This window comes from Rhinatrema bivittatum, chromosome 5 (assembly GCF_901001135.1).
Source record: "Rhinatrema bivittatum chromosome 5, aRhiBiv1.1, whole genome shotgun sequence".
In the NCBI taxonomy this organism is placed as follows: Eukaryota; Metazoa; Chordata; class Amphibia; order Gymnophiona; family Rhinatrematidae; genus Rhinatrema; species Rhinatrema bivittatum.
This window is the reverse complement of record NC_042619.1, coordinates 248,252,286-248,272,780: the sequence shown is the minus strand read 5'-3', so window position 1 is coordinate 248,272,780 and position 20,495 is coordinate 248,252,286. Positions and strand designations below refer to the sequence as shown.

Below are 20,495 nucleotides of genomic sequence, written 5' to 3'. Positions count from 1 at the left end.
ATGCATTATCACACAGAGGAGATGACTTTTCCTGAAGGGTCCATCACATATGCGCGCGCACACACACACAAGGGGACCTTCCCTGCAAGATCCATCATGTGCATGCACACATACAGACACAAAGGACAATATCCCCAATAGGTCTCTCTCATACACGTACAGGACACACACAGAGGAGCAAGATGTTATAATCGCAGAGAAGGGGGACATTCCCAGAAAAGTGAGTTTCACAAACACAACAAAGAAGGGAGAACTTTCCTGAAAGTTCTGTCTCATATGCACGTAAGGAAGACATACACAGAGATATGAGGATATTTCCTGAAAGGTCTATCACACAGACACATACAGAAAGTGATCATTTCCCAAAAGGTCCATTTCTCATACACACACGGGAGGAGAACATTTCCCAAAAGGTTGTCTCTCTCTCACACACACAAAAGTAAAATGTTCCCAAAAGATTTGTTTCCCACAAAGATAGGACACAAAATGCCCATCTCTTTCTCTCTCTCTCACACACAAACACACGTACGCACGCACGCACAATGGAGACATTCCCCGTAAGGTTAGTCTCACACACACAGAAAAGGAGGACATTCCCCAAAAGGTCTGTCTAAACACACAGAGAAGGATTTGCTACCTGTAGAGCCTGCTCTTGAATATCTTGAAACAGTTCGACCTCATTTTCTGTCACATTATGGCTCCCAGGAATCTGCTCGTCACCATCTTCTTTTAAATCCCAACCATCTTGATTGTCTGAAAAACACAGAATGTATTAAATTGCTGAATGGTACAGGCCACAAACACTACCTGAGCTCAACTTACAGCATATCCCATAGGCTGTACATAATCAATGATGCCAGAAAAAGACCAGATGTTCCATCCAGTCTGCCCAGTTTTTCCTGTCTACACTGCAAGCGTATATCCTAGCTGCCATTCATAGAGAGGGACCACTTGTAAGATATCACTCCTTATCCAGAATAGTTTTTGTTTTCTTCATTTGTACTCTACCATCTTAGGCAGATAAGCACACTAGATGCACCAGAGTCTGCACACAGCAACTCTTCCCATGTCTATCCACACAGCTTTGTAATAATTTAATTAGCTACCCATACCAGCATGACTGTTGTCTAGACCTGTGGTCTCCTAGATCCACTGCATAGCCTATCAGACAGACATGGCTATGTGAGAGCCTGCATTTCCACTAGGACTTTTAATTATTACAGTATTTGCAGCCTGTCAGACAGACTCAGCTGCTACCTAATTCTATCATCACATCCCGATAAATTGCTCGAGCAGGGCACTTTAATCACATGCTGCTTGGTCATGATTCTGCTCTCTTCAGTTTTTACAACTAAACCTGTGCTTGTTCCATGCCCCTTTAAAATCTGTGATTTTTGTAGCCTCCACCATTCAATATGGGACGAGTTCCATGTATCCACCACCCTATCCAAGAAAAATATTTTCAGATGTTGCTCCCGAGTCTCCCCCTTGGAGCCTCATATCATGACACCTTGTTGTAGAACTTTCGTTCTGTTAAAAAAGGCTTACTTCCTGGGCATCATTAATACCTTTCAAGCATTTTAATTTCTTTGTCATACCGCAATTGTCTCTCTTCTCTAGCACATACATATTTAGATCCTTAAGTCTTATCTCCTAGGGCAGGGGTGATCATTCCAGTCCTCAAGAGCCACAAAAGCATGCTCTTCACTGTGGATTTCCTGAAAACCAGACTTGTTTGTGGCTTGAGAATTGGAGTTGGTCATCCTTGTCATAAGGCTTCTCGTGCAGACCCTGTATCATTTTGGTAGTCCCTATCTGGACCAACTTCAGACATGGACACAATATGTCCGGTGAGAGAACTTTTTTTTCTACTAGTTATGCTTCTCCATTTGCAACCTAGAATCCTTCTAGTTTTGGCTGCCATCCTGTTGCATTATTTTGCTGCCTTTATTATGCCTCTGCTCCTGAGAAGTGAAGAGTGAGTTCTTTACAATATTGCAAATTCCCAACCTTGCTCCTACCATGGTCTTCTATATCTGTCCCAAATAAACTTTAAATTTGTCATAGTTCTGATTTCTACCACCGTTAATAGGTTATTCCAGGCATCTGCTAGTTTCTTAATAAAAATGGTATTTACTCGTATTTCCTCGGAACCTCCCCTCCTTCCCTCTTCCTTTGTCCGTGACAATTTTTTTTTCTATGAAAAGTTTCCATTTCCTGAAATTTATTGAAGCCTATCAAATAATGTTTCTATCAGATAACCCTTTTCCCTCGTTTCCTTCAGTGAGTATATTCTGAGCAGTCAATCTTCATAATGAGATGGAAGACAAGAGTTCATTTTTGCAATATAATGTTGAAGACTGGAAGATTGGGCAACCATAAGGCAGCTGACCTATAACACGGATAAGTACAAGGTGATGCAGATAGGGAAAAATAGCTCATGCTGTAGTTACATAATGTTAGGTTCCATATTAGGAGTTACCACCCAGGAAAAAGATCTGGGCGTCATAGCTGATATTATATTGAATCGTCAGTTCAGTGTGCTGTGGCAGTCAACAAAGCAAAAAGAATGTTAGGAATTATTAGGAAGGGAATGGCAAATAAAGCAGTAGATGTCATAATGCCTTTGTATCGCTCCATGGTAAGACTGCACCTTATACTGTGTGCAATTCTGGTCGCTGCATCTTAAAAAAGATATAGTTGCATTGGAGAAAGTACACAGAAGGGCGACCAAAATGATAAAGGGCAAGGAACAGTTCCCCTATGAGGAAAGGCTAAAGAGGTTAGGGCTGTTCAGCTTGAAGAAGAGTCAGCTGAGGGGGGATCTAACAGAGGTCTAACAAAATCATGAAAGGACTTGAACTGGTAAAAATAAATAGGTTATTTACTCTTTTGGATAATACAAGGACTAGGAGGCACTCCATGAAGTTAGCAAGTAGCACATTGAAAACAAATCAGAGAACATTCTTTTTCACTCAACACACAATTAAGCTCTGGAATTCATTACCAGAGGATGTGGTTAAGGCAGTAAGTGTAGCTGGGTTTAAAAAAGGTTTTGGTAAGTTTCTAGAGAAGTCCATAAACCGCTATTAATCAATAGGGAATAGCCACTGCTTGTTGCCAGCATTAGTAGCACGGGATCTATTTAATGTCTGAGAACTTGCCAGGTACATATATCTTATAACCAAACATACACCTTCTCTTTATGAAACAGTGTAAAATTACCCTACTGAAAGGGCTTGAAGTCTATGGTCTCACTAAGCATACACCTATCAAAAAAGGCTGTTTTGAGCAAAAGAAAGCAGAGTTGCTTACCTGTAACAGGTGTTCTTTGAGGACAGCAGGATGTTAGTCCTCACAAATGGGTGACATCATCAGATGATGCCCCGCTGCGGAAAACTTATGTCAAAGTTTCTAGAACTCTGACTATGAACAATGAGCATGCCCAGCACGCCCTATACCAGGGGTCGGGAACCTATGGCTCACGAGCCAGATGTGGCTTTTTTGATGGCTGCATCTGGCTCGCAGACAAATCTTTAATAAAAAAATAAAAATCTAACAAACCCCCCCACCCTCCTGACATCCCCCAAGACCTCCAAAATTAATTTATTACAACCCCCCACCCTCCTAACCCCCCAAGACCTGCCAAAAGTCCCTGGTGGTCCAGCGGGGGTCCAGGAGCGGTCCGGGAGCGATCTACTGGACTTGGGCTGTCGGCTGCCAGTAGTCAAAATGTAGGTAGGACCAAGCGAAAAATCAGAATACGTCTCATTGAACATAGAAGTCGGATCAAGAACCAGGACCTCAAGGCTCCCATGGTGCAACACTGCGTTACATATCAACATACGTTTGAACAGCTTCAATGGTTAATCATAGAGCAGGTTATACAATCGTGGCGAGGTGGGGACAGAATTTCAACTTTGAACTTGAAAGAACAACAGTGGATATACCGTCTGCATTCTGTGGAACCACATGGTCTAAACGAAAGGATCGAGTGGTACACTTTGATTTAATTGTATACCTTTGGGACTTCATATTATTATCGATTCCCCTCCAGCCAAGATGGCGCTCTGAGTGACGTATAAGCCCATACAAGGACAGATATGGGGGCATCCCGAAGTTGAGAAATTTGCAAGATGGCGCCCGATGACGTCACTTCCCTTTTTTGGACAGTTTAAATCCAAAATGGCGCCTATTCGTGACGTATATGCCCATTTCAGGACATAGTCACTGTTTTGGCGCCCTTTTCCCCTTTAAAAGCCAGCGTTTTCATCGCGCCGGCCGCTGATAGACGTTTTGCACGGCTCCGCGAATGCTAGTCCAGCATCATTGGAAGTTAGTAACCCATGGGGACAAGGTATTTCTTTATTCATTTTAATGCAAAGTGGATACTTTATCAACTTGTACACTTTTCTTTACAGAGCCATTTGAGACGCTAATAATACAGCCATATAACTTTCCTTGCACAAAGTAAGTGTTCCCTCCCATCTTTATGCCATTTTAATACTTGCGGGTACCTTGGCACTGTTTTGTCTGTATTTACTTTATTACAGCAATGTGAAAAACCGGCATTAGTGATATCCGAGCCCCTGAGGAAGGAGGTTTTCCTCCGAAACACGCCGTGTCGGAATAGCGTCGGATCACACCTGTTTCAACATCACTGGTTTGTCTACGGACACGAAATTGCAAGTTAAGTATATTAAGAGACTTTACACAAGAGTACAAATAGAGACTGATTGTGCCTTGAGGTAGCTACATATTGCAGTAGCACCACATGCTCATAGAGACCGATGATTATAAGCTCTAAAAAAGAAAAGCTTGAGCCATTATAAGCTTTACGTCAGCCCAAATTGTTGACATCAACTATGAGGTCTCTCTGAGCGTCCCCGCTTCTCATTCTATACGGGATTTTTTATTTTATAGTAGTAGTCAAAATGGCGCAGACGGCCCTTTGCCCTCACTATGTCACTGGGGTCGACCAATGGCAGCGGTAGCCCCTGTGACATAGTAAGGGCGTCGACCCCAGTGACATAGTGAGGGCAAAGGGCCGTCTGCGCCATTTTGACTACTGGCAGCTGACAGCCCAAGTCCAGGAGATCGCTCCCGGACCGCTCCTGGACCCCCGCTGGACCACCAGGGACTTTTGGCAGGTCTTGGGGGGTTAGGAGGGTGCGGGTTTGTAGTAAATTAATTTTGGGGGTCTTGGGGGGCGTCAGGAGGGTGGGTGGTTTTGTTAGATTTTTACTTTTTTTATTAAAGATTTGTCTGCGAGCCCTGGACCCCCGCTGGACCACCAGGGACTTTTGGCAGGTCTTGGGGGGGTCAGGAGGGTAGGGGATTGTAGTAAATTAATTTTGGAGGTCTTGGGGGATGTCAGGAGGGTAGGGGGGGGGGTTTGTTAGATTTTTACTTTTTTATTAAAGATTTGTCTGCTAGCCCTGGACCCCCGCTGGACCACCAGGGACTTTTGGCAGGTCTTGGGGGGGGGGGGTCAGGAGGGTGGGGGGTTGTAGTAAATTAATTTGGCAGGTCTTGGGGGGGCGTAGTAAATTAATTTGGTAGGTCTTGTATGGCTCTCATGGAATTATATTTTAAAATATGTGGCATTCATAGCTCTCTCAGCTAAAAAGGTTCCCGACCCCTGCCCTATACCATGCATCCACACAAGGTCCATCTGCAATCTTGTAACACAATTATAATTAAAGCCAAAATTTGGAGAAACCCAACTCTGCAGGGTGACAGGCGGGTTTCATGAGGACTAACATCCTGCTGTCCTCGGAGAACACCTGTTACAGGTAAGCAACTCTGCTTTCTCCGAGGACAAGCAGGATGATAGTCCTCACACATGAGTGAATCCCTAGCTACAGGCTACTCCCCAACACAAAAGGGGACCAACAGACGCCCAACTAGGTGCCAACAGGCACACCACCACCAGTATTGTTGGTAACAGAGGGGGAGACAGCCTGAACCCAAACAAGGGCCCTAGGCGGGAGAGTTGGGTTCTATACCTCAAACAGGTTCCAAAGGACAGACTGGCCAAACCTACTGTCACATCGGCCATCCCTATCCAGATAATAGTAAAATGTGAATGTGTGGAGAGAACTCCACGTCACAGCCTTGCAGATCTCCTCCAAGGGAACTGCTCTCAAATGGGCCACTGACGTTGCAATGGTTCTGAAAGAATGAGCCTTGTCATGATCCCCAAGATGCAATCCCACCTGGGCATAACAGAAGGAGATGAAATATGTGGGTCTGGTTTGGCAACAGCAATGCCCAACCTATTCCTGTCAAAAGAAATAAAAAATTGGGTGGACTGTTTATGGGCTTCTGTCCCCTCCAGACAGAAGACTAAGGCTCGCATGCAGTCAAAACAGTACAGTGACTGGTTAAGATGGAAATCCATCACCAGCTTAGGCAGGAACTTAGGGTGTGTACTCAATACCACCCCTTTCATGATAAAAGTTAGTATAAGGTGGTTAAGTCACTAAGACCTGGAGGTCACTGACCCTGCATGCTGAGGTGACCGCTACCAAATATATGACCTTCCAGGTCAGATACTTCAGGTAACAAGTGCGCAGTGGCTCAATAGGAGCTTGTATCAGCTGAGCTAACAACACATTGATGTGCCAAGACACAGAGGGAGGCCATAGGGAAGGTAGGCTTTAACTGAAGCAGTCCCTGCATGAAGCGTACAACTATACGCTGATGGAGATGGGCATATCATCTACAGCTTGTGGTAAGCGCCAGCTGCACTGAGATGAACTCTTAGGAGTTGGTCTTTATGCCAGACTCTGATAGGTGTAGGAGTTAAGTCAATGGATTGTATATTGGGTTACCGAAATGTCGAATTCAGCCAATGCAGTTATTATTGAATTCTGCGGCTAGGTTGGTATCCAACCTAAAACGTCGCGATAGGGTATCGCCAGTTTTATGCAAACTCAATTGGCTACCAGTTCTTGATAGGATTCGGTTTAAAATAGGGTTGACTGTCTTCAAACTTCGTATGAGTAATTCTCCTTTTTGGTTTAATGCTCTGTTAAGAATCAACAAACCAGCTAGATCACTGAGATCATCTCAGTTGAGTTTTCTCGAAGTTCCCTCCATCCGTCATGCTCGTTTGTCTAGTACTAGAGAGACTTCCTTCTCAGTTGCAGCACCTTCACTATGGAATTTGATTCCTTTTGACTTAAGATCTTTAGATGATCTTAAGAAATTTAAAACAGCTTATAAAGATTTTCTCCTTACCCGTGCTTTTGAGATCTAGCCATGAAGCGATTACCATCTAACTGATTTAGATTTTTTCTCATCTGTATTCTTGAGACATAAGCAGTGAAGTTAATAACATCTAACTGATTGAGTATTATTTACCAGATTTAAGATGTATTGTAATAAAGTTTTGTCATCTTACTTCATATACAAATTGTGACAATGTTTTATTTGATGTTAATTTAAATTTAAATTGTTTATTTTAGTCTTTGTTAAATGTTTATTGTAATTTTGTGTATGTAATTATGTACATCGCTTAGGCCAGTTGTGTTAAGCGATTAATAAATTTTTTAAAAGCAAAACAAAAACAAGCAGTTTTTGTGTGGGGCACCACACGGAAAACCTCCTCCACTTCAGTCCATAGGACTTTCTAGTGAAAGGCTTTCTAGAAGCCACCAAGACCCGAGACACATCTGAAAGATAAAGCAGCTGCAGGATTAACCATTCAATATCTAGGCTGTAAGCGACAGGGCCTGGAGGTTGGGATGCCGCAGTCTGCCTTGATCTTGCGTGATAAGATCTGGGGAATTCCCAGACTGATCGGTCTCCGGATGGACAACTCCATTAATCGTGGAAACCATCCCTGTTTCGGCCAACGAAGGGTTATGAGGATTATAGTCCCCCTGTCCTCGTGAAGTTTCAAGAGAGTCTTTGCCACTAAGGGAATCAGAGAATATGCATATAGAAGATCCTTGCCTCAATGTCAGGTAAGGGCTTCAGAGGTTGGTTTACCATCTGACTTGTACAGGGAGCAGAACCGAGGTACCTTCCTTTTGCAGGGAGATGCAAACGGATCCACATCGGGGTTCCCCCAGAAGCCGAATTTCCAATACAATTTGGCGGGACACTCAATAGGTTCAATTGGTACCCTGACAGACGATGGACAGAACCCACTGGTCCGAGGTTACACTGGGCCACTGGTTAGCAAAGAACCATAGCCTTTCCCTGACCGCTGGATCCATCATCCCGGGAATGGGCAACTGGCATACGCTCCCATACAACCCAGTCAAAACCCCGTCCTCTGAGTTGACTGAGGAGCCAGCTGGGGTTGGGGGTTTCTCTGCTGCCTAGGAAGGCTGCAGGAGCCCTGATGGTGCTTATAGGAGCGAGGGGGAGTAAGACAGTACTTCCTTTGGTGAAAAAAAAAGACTTCCTTGGCCCCGGTCTCACTGGCATCCTAGAAGAGCACAGGTTCGTAGTACTGGCAGAATTACCAGAGGGTTTCATGGTGGTCCTAAAGCTGGGCCACAGCATCCCTCACCCTATCTCCAAAGAGATTCTTTCCAGTACACAGCATGTCAGTGAGTTGTTCCTGTACCTCTGGTTGGAGATACGAGGCTCGCAGTCATGACATTCTCCGGGCACCGATTCCTACTGCAGAGACTCTTGATGCCATCTTGAAAACATCATAGTTCGCTCGGACCTCGTGTTTCCGCCCTCCAGGGCCTTATGCACCAGCAACATGAGGGTGTCCTGCTGCTGAGGCAGCTGCTTGGCCACCTTCTGCACCTGTTTCCAGATGTCCCACGAGTACTGGCTCATGTAGAGCTGGTAGACAGTGATGCGGGCAATGATCATGGTGCCTTGAAACACCTTCCTCCTACAAGCGTCCATCGCTTTATGGTCTTTCGCAGGGGGCACCGAGGAATGAGTCCAAGAGTGCTTGGCCCCTTTAAGAGCAGGTTTGTCCACCATAGTTTGGTGAGGCAGCTGACGCTTATCGATTCTGGCAGCCCCAGTCCGCCTTCTTATTAATGGGAGGCATTGTGAAAGGGGTGTTCCCATATACTCAATAGCAAATCCTTAAGGAACTTGTGTACTGGGACCACAACAATAACCTTAGGAAGCTTCATGGACTGGAGGATCTCAAGCATTTTGTGCCTGGCATCCTCTTCTGTCAATAACTGAAACGAGATGACTTCCGCCATCATCCTCACAAAAACTGCAAAGGTTAAGTCCTCAGGCGGAGAATTCCTTTGCTCCTCCAGAGGAGAAAGTTCTGAAGACAGACCTTCAGAGCCTTCTTCAGAGGACTCCAAAGCATCATCATCCCCGGGGATCATAGGATTCCCTCATAATCACTTTAAGTCACAGGGAATGGGTCCCGAGGAGCTCAGTCTTTGTCCAGAGGTACAGGAATCAGTTGAACTGGACAGGGGCCGGCAGGCCTCGTCATCCCTGCTGGCTTCAGTGGAGCTTCCTCCTCAGAAGAACCGGCAACGAGCACTATATCAGTAGGGAGAGGCTTCTATGCCCTGCCGGGCAATGATGCTGTCCCAGGAAAGCAGAGTTGCTTACCTGTAACAGGTGTTCTCACAGGATGTTAGTCCTCACATGTGGGTGACATCATGAGGATGGAGCCCAATCACGGAACACTTTTGTCAAAGTTTCTAGAACTTTGACTGGCACCACTGAGAATGCCCAACATGATACCAACCCTGCATCCAGCAGGGGGTCCCCCTTCAGTCTCATTTGTAGTAAAGTTCGAGCGAAGAATAAAATTAAAAAAGTAACGGACCCAACTCCCCGGGGTGGCGGGTGGGTTCCGTGAGGACTAACATCCTGCTGTCCTGTGAGATCACCTGTTACAGGTAAGCAATTCTGCTTTCTCACAGGACAAGCAGGATGGTAGTCCTCACATGTGGGTGATTAGCAAGCTACAGGATGCTCGAATATGATAGCCAAAATACCTAATGACGTGCAACAGGCACAACAACTGAGGTAGTTTTGGTGAATTGGGCAGCTGATCATCTTCCTGGGTCGCAGGAAGGAGTTGGGATATTATATGGGAAACAGGTTATGGAGGACTGATTGGTCGAAGATGGAATCCTGTCTACCAGCTTCGTCAAGACAGTAATGAGCTGCAAATGTATGGAGGGAACTCCATGTGGCAGCCCTACAGATGTCTGCAAAGGGAACAGAACGGAGGTGAGCCACTGACGTTGCCATTGCTCTTACAGAGTGTGCTTTAATACGGTCTTGAAGAGGAAGACCTGCTTGATGACAGCAAAAGGAAATGCAATCTGCTAGCCAGGTGGAAATGGTCTGTTCACCTAACCGAGTACCCAATTTGGTTTTATCGAAGGAGATAAATAATTGGGTGGATGTTCTGTGGGCTGCAGTATGATCTAAATAAAAAGCAAGAGCGCGTTTGCAGTCCAAGGAGTGTAGAGCTCGCTCACCTGGTTGTGAGTGAGATCTGGGAAAAAAGGTTAGAAGAGTTATACACTGATTTAAATGAAACTCAGAGACCACCTTTGTCAGGAATTTAGGGTGAGTTCGGAGCACTACGCGGTCGTGAAGGAACCTAGTGTAAGGTACATATGTGACTAATGCATGTAACTTACTGACCCTGTGAGCAGATGTAATAGCTATGAGAAAGATCACCTTCCAAGTGAGATTGCGAAGTTCGCAGGAATGCAAAGGCTCAAAGGAAGGCTTCATAAGTTGTGCTAGAACAACATTAAGGTCCCAGGTAGGAACTGGAGGACATAGGGGAGGTTTAATGTGTAGTAAACCCCTCATGAAGCGAGATACGAATGGTTGTGTTGATATCGTGGTGTTGTCGATACCTTTGTGATAAGTCGCGACAGCACTAATGTGTACTCGAATAGAGGAAGTCTGTAATCCAGATTCCGAAAGATGCCAAAGGTAGTCCAGGAATTTTTCCAGGGAACAGGAAAAGGGGTCTATTTCCTTTGTCTCGCACAATGAGGAAAATCTTTTCCATTTTGCATGATACGATCTTCTGGTAGAAGGCTTTCGTGAAGCTACGAGGACTTGTGAAACACTGTTGGATAGATTTAAAGCTTGCAAAGTCAAGCTTTCAACATCCAAGCTGTCAGGGATAGTGATTGGAGGTTGGGATGACACAGTAGACCATTTTTCTGAATTATTAGCATTGGGTCTGTGCCCAGGCGAATGGGATGTTGAACTGATAGGTCGCGAAGGATGGGAAGCCAGTGAGGGGCTATGAGAATCATTGTTCCTTTGTCCTGCTGTAACTCTACGAGAGTCTTGCTGATGATACGAGAGTCTTGCTGATGAGTGGAAGTGGAGGGTAAGCATAGAGGAGACCCATTGACCACGAGTGGGCGAAGGCATCCCGTGGGGGAGCTTCGTGGTTCGATGGAGAGAGTAGAAATTTACTTTGCGGTTGTGTATTGATGCAAAGAAGTCTACTTGCGGATGGCCCCACTGGTGAAATATGTGTTCTGCTACCGTGGAGTTCAGGGACCATTCATGAGGATGAAAAGTGCGGCTGAGATTGTCCGCCATTACATTGTCCACGCCTGCTAGATAAGTCGCCCTCAGCATTATAGAGTGGGAGAGAGCCCAGGCCCAGATCTGCGCCGTCTCCTGACATAGTAGATAAGACCCTGTGCCCCCTTGTTTGTTGCGGACGTGAACTCCCCAACCCAGGGTAGATGCATCTGTGGTTAGTATAATTTGGGACTGTGGAGGTTGGAAAGGCAGTCCTAGAAGGAGATTGGACTCCTGTATCCACCAATTCAGGGAGAGACGCAACTGATTGGTGACGTGGATAATGTGAGACATATTTTGACTTGACTGGGACCATTGGGATTTTAAAATCCATTGAGACACTCTCATGACTAAGCAGGCCATGGGAGTTACATGAACTGTGGACACCATGTAGCCTAGGAAGGTCAAGAGGTGGTGAGCCATAGTCGTCTGACGAGATTGAAGGAATCTTGCCATGATGGATAAGGATTGTGCCCTGGTCTGTGGGAGGAACGCTTTTGCCTGGAGAGTGTCGAGATCTGCTCCTATGAACGAGATTTTTTGAGATGGAGTCAGATTGGATTTGGGGTAGTTGATAAGGAACCCCAGTGATTGGAGCAGATCGATTGTGTAATGGAGTGACTGAGATGCTCCCCTTTGAGTCGGAGCCCTTATAAGCCAATCGTACAGGAATGGATAGATGTGGACGTTGATTTTCCTTAAATGGGCTGCTACAACTGCCAGGCATTTTGTGAAAACCCTTGGGGCTGATGCCAGTCCGAATGGTAGTACATGGTACTGAAAATGAGACTGACCTACTATGAATTGGAGGTATTTGCGATGAGGCGCATATATCGCGATGTGTGCGTAAGCCTCCTACAGATCCAGAGAGCAAAGCCAATCTGTTCTTTGAATCAGTGGGAGCAAGGCTCCTAAGGTTACCATTCTGAACGTTTTGAGATATTTGTTTAGGGCACGCAAATCCAAAATAGGACGAATGCCTCCTGATTTCTTTGGGATCAGGAAGTAGCGGGAGTAGAATCCTTGACATCAATGCTGTCGAGGTACTGATTCTACAGCATTGGATTGTAGAAGGGTCAAGAGCTCCGCTTCGAGAAGTAGGGAGTGAATGTTTGGATTTGTGAGAGGAGGGAATAAGCCGTTTGGCGGTCCAGTGAGAAACTTTAGATGGTATCCTTGGCTTATTACAGAGAGTACCCACTGATCTGTCGTGATGGTGTGCTATAGAGTGGAGAAGAGGAACAAAAAGCCCCCCACTGGAATGGCATGGGAAGGAAGAGATTGGCTGTTGCTCTCTAGAGGAGAGTCAAAAACCCGAAGCTGGCCCTGTTTGCAGGGCAGGTTGGGTTTTTGGTGTTCTAGTCTGACGAGTCTGTCCTCTTTGGGGAGGTTTAGATTGTCGAGGACGAGATTGAGGTGGATAATACCTTCTGGTTTTATATTGAAACGGTCGAGGATCTTGTCTGAAAGATCGCTTTGTAGTGAAAGGATAATCTGAAGGAAGAGCAGACAGTTGATATAGGATGTCATGATGGTCTTTTAATTGTGCAACTCTTTCTTGGATTTTGGTACCAAATAAGTTATCACCAGTACATGGCAGGTCTGCGAGACGATCCTGAACCTCTTGCCGCAAGTCAGAGGATTTAAGCCATGGCCAACGTTGTGCACTGATACCTGCTGCAAAAACCCTGGAGGTGGTGTCAAAGATATCAGACTGCTCTTATCTCATGCTTACCAGCATCTAACCCCTTGAGAAGGATGTTAAGTCCTTCCTGGTATTCATCAGGTAAAGATTCAGAATACTCTTGCATTCTCTTCCAGAGATTTCTGGAGTACCGAGTCATATATAACTGATATGCTGCAATGCGAGCAATAAGCATTGAGTCATGGAAGACCCTTCGTCCGTAGGCGTCTAAGGATTCTGTTTCTTACCTGGAGGTGCTAAGGAATGAGGTCTGGCCTTTTTAGATTTCTTTTGGGCCGACTCCACAACTACTGACTGGTGAAGTAGTTGAGATTTTTGGAAACCTGGGGCTGATTGTATCAAATAGATAGCATCAGCTTTCCTATTCACAGAGGGAACTGAGCCAGGATGCTCCCAGTTATGGTTTAAAAGGTCCAGTAGTACTTCATGAACAGGAACTGCCATGACCTCCTTGGGTGCATCTACGAATTGTAGCACTTCAAGCATGGCATCCTCTTCTGTTTGCAAATCAAAGGGAATTGTCTCAGACATTTCCTTAATAAAATTTGTAAAGGTCAAGTCTTCAGGTGGGGAAAGTCTACGTTCATCTGGAGGTGAAGATTGTGAAGGAAGATCATCTGAATCATCAGTGTCAGAAGTATCAGCTCCCCATGGATTGTAAGGGTGGTCACCGGAACCTCCAGGACCTTGAGGCTGGTGTGGAGGTGCAAATCCAGCCGGATCTAGAGATGGCACTGATGGAATTCGAGGGGGCACAGAATGAAGTTGAGGTGGCATCGATGGAGGCACCGAAGATGGTGAGGGCATCAATGGCATCGGTGTTTTCGAAGGCCGGTGCGATGGTACAACGCCCGATGGTCCTGGTGTTGATTCAGGCATCGACCGATCCAGCTCCTCGTCAGAGGATAAAGGTATCGGCATCGATGGCTTTGCGGGAGCCGATGGCACAGCTGGAACCACAGGAAGAGCACCGATCAACAAGTCCAGTCTATCTAGAAGAGGAGCTAGCATCATCGACGTGGGATCAGGCATTGGCATGGGGACTGGTGCCGGTGTCGGTGGAGACTGGAATGATCATAAAGCCTGAAGCACTGTCTCTTGGACAATCCTGTCCAATTCTGCCCGAGAAGCCAGCATGGGGGGCACGGCTAATGGGGGTGGAAGCTCAGAAGGCGCAGCCGGAGGCTCCACCGATGGCGGTGAAGTTCCGGATCCCAGCACCGATGCCTCGGTGCCCAGAGTCCAGATGGGGATGGGGCCTCATCTCCTTGGGGCTCTTTGGTCGGTGGCTCCGTCGCCAATGTCAATGGCTTTCTGATTCCTACATCGGAGGAGACACTTCGTCGATAACGATGTCTATGCTTCTCTCGATGATCGGTCTGCTGTTTGTCTGGCATCGAAGACAAAGATGTCAATGCTTTGGACCGGGAAGAGGAAGGTGAGTGGACATCACCGGTGGATTTTTGCCTTTTATGTTTCAGTGGCGACGGAGTCTTCGAGGATAGAGGGTTTTGACTCGATGCCATTTTAGAAGAAGTTGATGGAGAAACCTTGAAAAGGAGTTCCATCTTCTCCAAATGGGCCCTCCGGCCTTTTGGAGTCATTTGTGAACAGCTTGTACACTGTTGCACGTCATGAACGGGTCCAAGACAGAGTACACACACGGGTACGGGTCTGTGTTAGACATAGTTCTTGGGCACTCGGGACACTTATGGAACCCGGTGGCCATGATTTTTGAAAAATAAATGGTCACGCGGTCGATGACCGAACACCGTGAGAGAAAATCTCTGGGAACCGACCGAAAAACGACAGGAAAAAACTTACCAGCATCGATGATGGTCGGCGGTTGATGGGGGATCCCCAGGTAGGGTAAAATACAAATTTAAGTTTAATTTCCATGAGGAAAGTTTGTGAGGTAAACTCAGAGCTCCAAGATCCACGAGGCTACTGCTGCATGGAAAAAAAAAGACTGAAGGGGGACCCCTGCCTGATGCAGGGTTGGTAACATGCTGGGCATGCTCAGTGGTGCCAGTCAAAGTTCTAGAAACTCTGACAAAAGTGTTCCGTGATTGGGCTCCATCCTGATGATGCCACCCACATGTGAGGACTACCATCCTGCTTGTCCTGTGAGAACTGGCAGTATCTGAGTCAACGCACCAATGACCACACTGAGTTTCTCCAGAAGTGATACGAGAACGGGTGGCACTTGGTCCAGTGCCGCTGGAGCCACAGGACTGATGTCCTGCGTTGCCCAGTCCACTGCAAGCTGGATTTTGTGCTCTAGCGCTTCCTTGTACGTTGCCAATGCCATCACTGACTGGAAGGAAGGAGGGATGGCCAGAGCCTCTTCGGACCTTCAAGGAGGATCGGTGATTGGTATCAGGACCGGTGGAGACCACTGCAGACTCTTGGATCTGATGGAGGATTGGCACTCCTAGCCATGGAGTCACTTTGGAGGCATCATGGAAAAAACTGGTGCTTCAACGGGGACTGCTGCCAATGCTTCTTCGCTTTCCTCAGGCTCTGCCTGATCTTTCCCTGGTGCCAAGGCCAATGATGAGGAACCCAACGTCCTCAGCCTGGAGGAGATCAACAATGGTCGGTCTCCGATGCCCCAAGTCCACTGGCAGCATCGATGGAACAGACGGTCTTGCCAATGTCAATGGCTCAGTGTCCATTGGTGCAGCTCTTTGGTCCTTTGATGTTGATGCCACTGCTGCCAATACCGACTGCACAGACCTCTTTGACCCGAAGAGAGGCTCTATCTTGTCGAGTCGAAGCCAACTTCCCATCAGGGTCAACTGGGCGCATAAGTAGCACCCCCAGATGTCATGCGATGCCCTCAGGCACAGGACACATATTGCATATGGATCTGTGATCAACATGGTTTTTGGGCAATGGGGGCTTCGCCAAAAACTGGATGTGGCCATGACGGATGAAACAAAAGGGGCACAAACCGAAGGCGATGACGGCGGGGTGGCGATGGCTAGCAGGCATCACTGCACCACCATTACAAGGAAATCAACTGTGAAAGGAAACTTACCCGAATCGCTGAAAACCCCAACTAGGAGACTCTATGGCAGGGCAACGAGGAAAAACATGCGAAAAAACAGTTTTCCACAAGGCCAAAAAGTCAAAGTGAGCGAGCTCACACCGCAAGGCTTACAGCTCCGTGGAAAGAGAGACTGGAGAGGGACTCCACGTGGATGCGAGGTCTAGGGCATACTGGGCATGCTCAGTGTGCCTAGTTAAAGTTCTAGAAACTTTGACATTCGTTTTCCACATCAGGGCGCCATCTGATGATGTCACTCATATGCGAGGACTTCAACCCTGCTTGTCCTCTGAGAAAAAACAATTCTGATAGCTATAAAGGAAATTGAGTAGGCCATCAGGAGCTAAAATCAAGTCCCATGATAGCACTTCAATTCTGACACCTTTTAGAAATCTTACATCATGGCAATCAATTGCAAAAGAGCCTATTATACCTCTGATGACACTGAATAAGCTTATAGTAAATACCAGGATAAAGTCAAATCCTTTCTGTAAAATCTTTCATACATTAGGAATAGGCTCTTATACAGACAGAATTCCATACTTGTCTTGCTCTGAACTTTTTCAACTGATCAGGAACTATCATCTTCGGGGTTTCTTTGGAAGCAGAACAGATTGTGAAACTGATGTTTACTTAATAACTAAATTTAAAATTTTCCCCCAAATGTAAACTAGCTTTTCAACAGTAAAGTCAAGAACAATTTCTTAGAAAAACTACCCATTTATCAGTTTTTCCAATTACAGTGCCCTCTTTATATACCATACTTTTTTGCTGACATGTTCCTAGCTGCTGCCCTATGCTAAGGACACCAGAAAGTTAAGTCATTATAAGGAGAGGAAGGAGTTCTTTCAACATTTAATCTTGTCAGGTTTAAACATATCATTTTACATTTTGTAGTCACCTGACAAGTTCTGGTCTGAATTTAATGTTGAATCACACCTTACAGTGATGACAAGAACTTAAACTGACTCCTACTATGAAATAAGTGATGTCTCCATTTGGCAATATCAGGTCCAGAACTGTTCCTCCACAAGTAGGCTCTTAAACTGGTTGTTTGAGGAATGCTTTTTACAGGAGTCCAAGATGTCTCTGTTCCTTACGGATGCTGCAGCTGCTATTAGTCCTGGGGGAATTCTGTGCAGAAAATGGCAGAGAAGATCCCGGCATCTGGCGAACGAAGCATGCGAAGATGAAGGCCCCGGTGCGCCGTTCGTGGCAAAGATGAAGGCCCCGGTAAGAGTGAATGTATGTGTATGTGAGAGGGGTGTGAGAAAGGGGAGGGGGTTTGTGAGAGGTGAGGGGAGGGGCTGTGAGAGAGCGGAGGGGAGGGGAGGGGAAGAGCTGTGAGAGAAAAGAAGGGAGGGGGTGTGGGGGAGGGGAGGATGAGAGAGCAGGGAGAGGGGTGTCAGAGAAGGGAGGGGAGAGGGGAATGAGAGCAGGGTGGGGGGTGAGAGAGCGGGGGGGTTGAGAGAGCGGGAAGGGGGGGATGCTTGAGTGTAGGTGCCAGAGAGAGGAAGCCTATATGAGGAGATTGTGAAGGAGTGTGTATATGTATGTTTAGTTCACTGTTAACAAGATTGTTCTATGTAATGCTCCCATACAAAGTTATGTTTACTGTAAACCGGTGTGATTTGTATTCTATACAAGAATGTCGGTATATAAAAGTTAAAAATAAATAAATAAATGTGTGTGAAAGATTGGGAGCACGTGTGTATATAAAAGGGATCATGTATATGTGAGGGTGCTAGCCTGTGTGAAGGAATTGTATATGTGTGAGACAGAGCCTGTGTGAAGGGGTGCATGACAGAGAGACATAGGTAGCCTGTGTGAGGATGTATGTGTGAGAGAGAAAGGGAGCTCGTGTGGGTGTGTATGCAAGAGAGAGGGACCCTGTATAAGGGATGTGAGTGTGCGAGAGAGTGAGGGAGCCTGTATGAGGGTGTGTGTATGTGTACTAGAGAGAGGGAACGTGTGTGTGGGAGAGGGAGGAATAGAGGGAGCCTGTGTGAGGGGCAGTACTGAGAACAGGGTCAAACTCTGGGACTGGCGATAGAGTGGAAGGGGTTGAGCCTAGAAGTAGAGGGGAGAGATACTGGCAGGTGGAGGAGATGGGGCCTGAGAGGGCAAAGTGGCCAGGGAAGTAGGGAAAGCGAGTGGAAGGGACACTCTAACAGTGAATTTCTAGGGAAATTCTGCTCAAAATATTTAAAATTCTGCTTCTCTAAGTAATAACTTTTTTCTGTATTATTTTAAAATGTAATTACTTAAAGACTTTCATATAAATTGTGTTATTTTGACCAATATAAAGTTTGCAGAATTTTAAGTTTTCGTGTGCAGAATTTGTGTATATGTGTGTGAATGCATGGGGACTGCCTGAGGATGTGTCTGTGTATGAGAATGAATGGGTGTCTTCCTGGGGTTTGTATGTGTGAGACTAGGTGCCTGCCTGTGTGTGGTGTGTGCGTGTGAGAGAATGAATTGGTGCCTGTCTGGGGGTCTGTGAGTGTGAGAATGAATGTGTGATGCCTGGGGGTCAGTTTGTGAGAATGATTGGGATCTTGCCTGTGTGTGTATATGTGTGTATGTGAGGGAGCCAGTGAGAGTGAGAGCATGAGTGTGTATGAGAAAATCCAGGGGAGTAAGAGTTTGTGTGTGGCGGGGGTGTGTGGAGGGGGAGAGAGTGTCTTAGAGCCTGAGAGTGTGTCAGTGTCTGTGAGAGTGAGAGGTTATAGGGGCCGATGCAATACAATGCGCTCAGCCGAGTGTACTGTATAACCCGCACTCCGACGCGGGTTAAATAGGCACTAATCCACCCCCTAATGCAATAGGGGGATTAGCACCTATTTAACCCGCGTCGGACGTGGAATGAATGTAATAGCGCTCATCACATGCAAATGCATGTGAATGAGCCTATTACTCATTCACTCCACATGCAAAAAGATAAATGTGCATCTCAGATGCATATTTATCACTCAACTATTAACGCCTGCCTGGAGAAAAAGAAGTACAGTAAAGTACAGAAAAGCAGAAAAAACTGCTTTTCTGTACTTTTTTAATGTAAAAAAAAAAATAACTTGGCAGACTGCTGAGTTATGAAGCCCGACACCGGTAAACTCGGCGTTGGTTTTCATAACCGGCCATCTGCCAGTAATGAAAATGGCCACCAATAAACTCGCAAACAGGCAGGTTCTGAAAACCGACACCATGTTTACCGGCATCGGTCTTCATAACTGGCAGCCGCGACGAGCTGCGTCAGCAAGGAGGCGATAAGGTCGCGCAAGCGACCCTAGCACCTCCTTCCTAACGCGCCCCCTTTGTGGGCGCCATGCGTGCGTTAAGAAAGCGGGCGTTAAGAAAGCAGCAACTGCTTTCCGCAAAGATTATTACATCGGCCCCATGGTGGGTATAAGAGCATGAATGTGTATGTATGTGACAGTATATGTGTGTGAGAGCATGGACATGAGAATATGTGTGAAAGAGAAAGAGGATAACCTCCTAATCCTCGACAATATCAGGGTGACTGGAAATCAAGAGCTCCCATGTATGGACAGCAGGGGCTTTTTAAAATCCTTATTAGTTTTAATTATTGGGTGTTATCTGGCTGTTTTGAAATATTTTATTGGTGTTTGGGAAATTGTAAAAAATGTATATGATTTTAATTAATAGAAATTCTATTTGGTAGTTTTAAAATATTCTTTTATTAGTATGATTTTACTATTATAACTAATGCTTTATGTTTCTTGATTTTATTAGTTTTATGAGGATGGTGGTTCTGTTTTTCCATTGTTAATACACAGAGTCTGGCTTCTTGGGGTTTCCATTTCAGTTTTTGTCTAATTTGTGCTCCTTTATTTTGTATTCTCTATTTGGTGAGGGTCTGTCTCTGCTCTGTGTGTGTGACCATGATGAGAGATTCTGCTAGCATGTAGTGTCTGTATAGGGATCTATAGCAATCGGGTTTGTTTTGTTTCCTCAGTAGGTGGTGTCTTGGTATTCTAGGACCCAGTGTAATATTTACCCTTGTTTATTCACAGGTAGGGTTATTGTTGTTTGAGTCCTTGGTGTTATTACTGTTATGTTACGATGGGATTGCAGTATAGATTTTGAGTGTCTTTTTTGCAGGGTTTTGTGTTAGTTCACAATGTGTCTGGCAGTGGAAGGTGTTTGTGCTGCTGTTACTGTGAGGTGACACCAGAATTTGAAAATATC

The 20,495-nt window shown here is 45.8% G+C and overlaps 1 protein-coding gene across 2 annotated transcripts in view; it reads right to left on the bottom strand.

The window, feature by feature from the left end:
• KAT6A (lysine acetyltransferase 6A) overlaps positions 1–20,495 on the bottom strand; it is a 333,161-nt gene that overhangs the window by 161,577 nt on the left and 151,089 nt on the right. For both annotated transcript variants that reach the window (XM_029603716.1, XM_029603717.1), the window contains exon 8: positions 638–753. In XM_029603716.1, the coding sequence (XP_029459576.1) occupies positions 638–753 (116 nt within the window). The remainder of the gene's footprint in view (positions 1–637; positions 754–20,495) is intronic.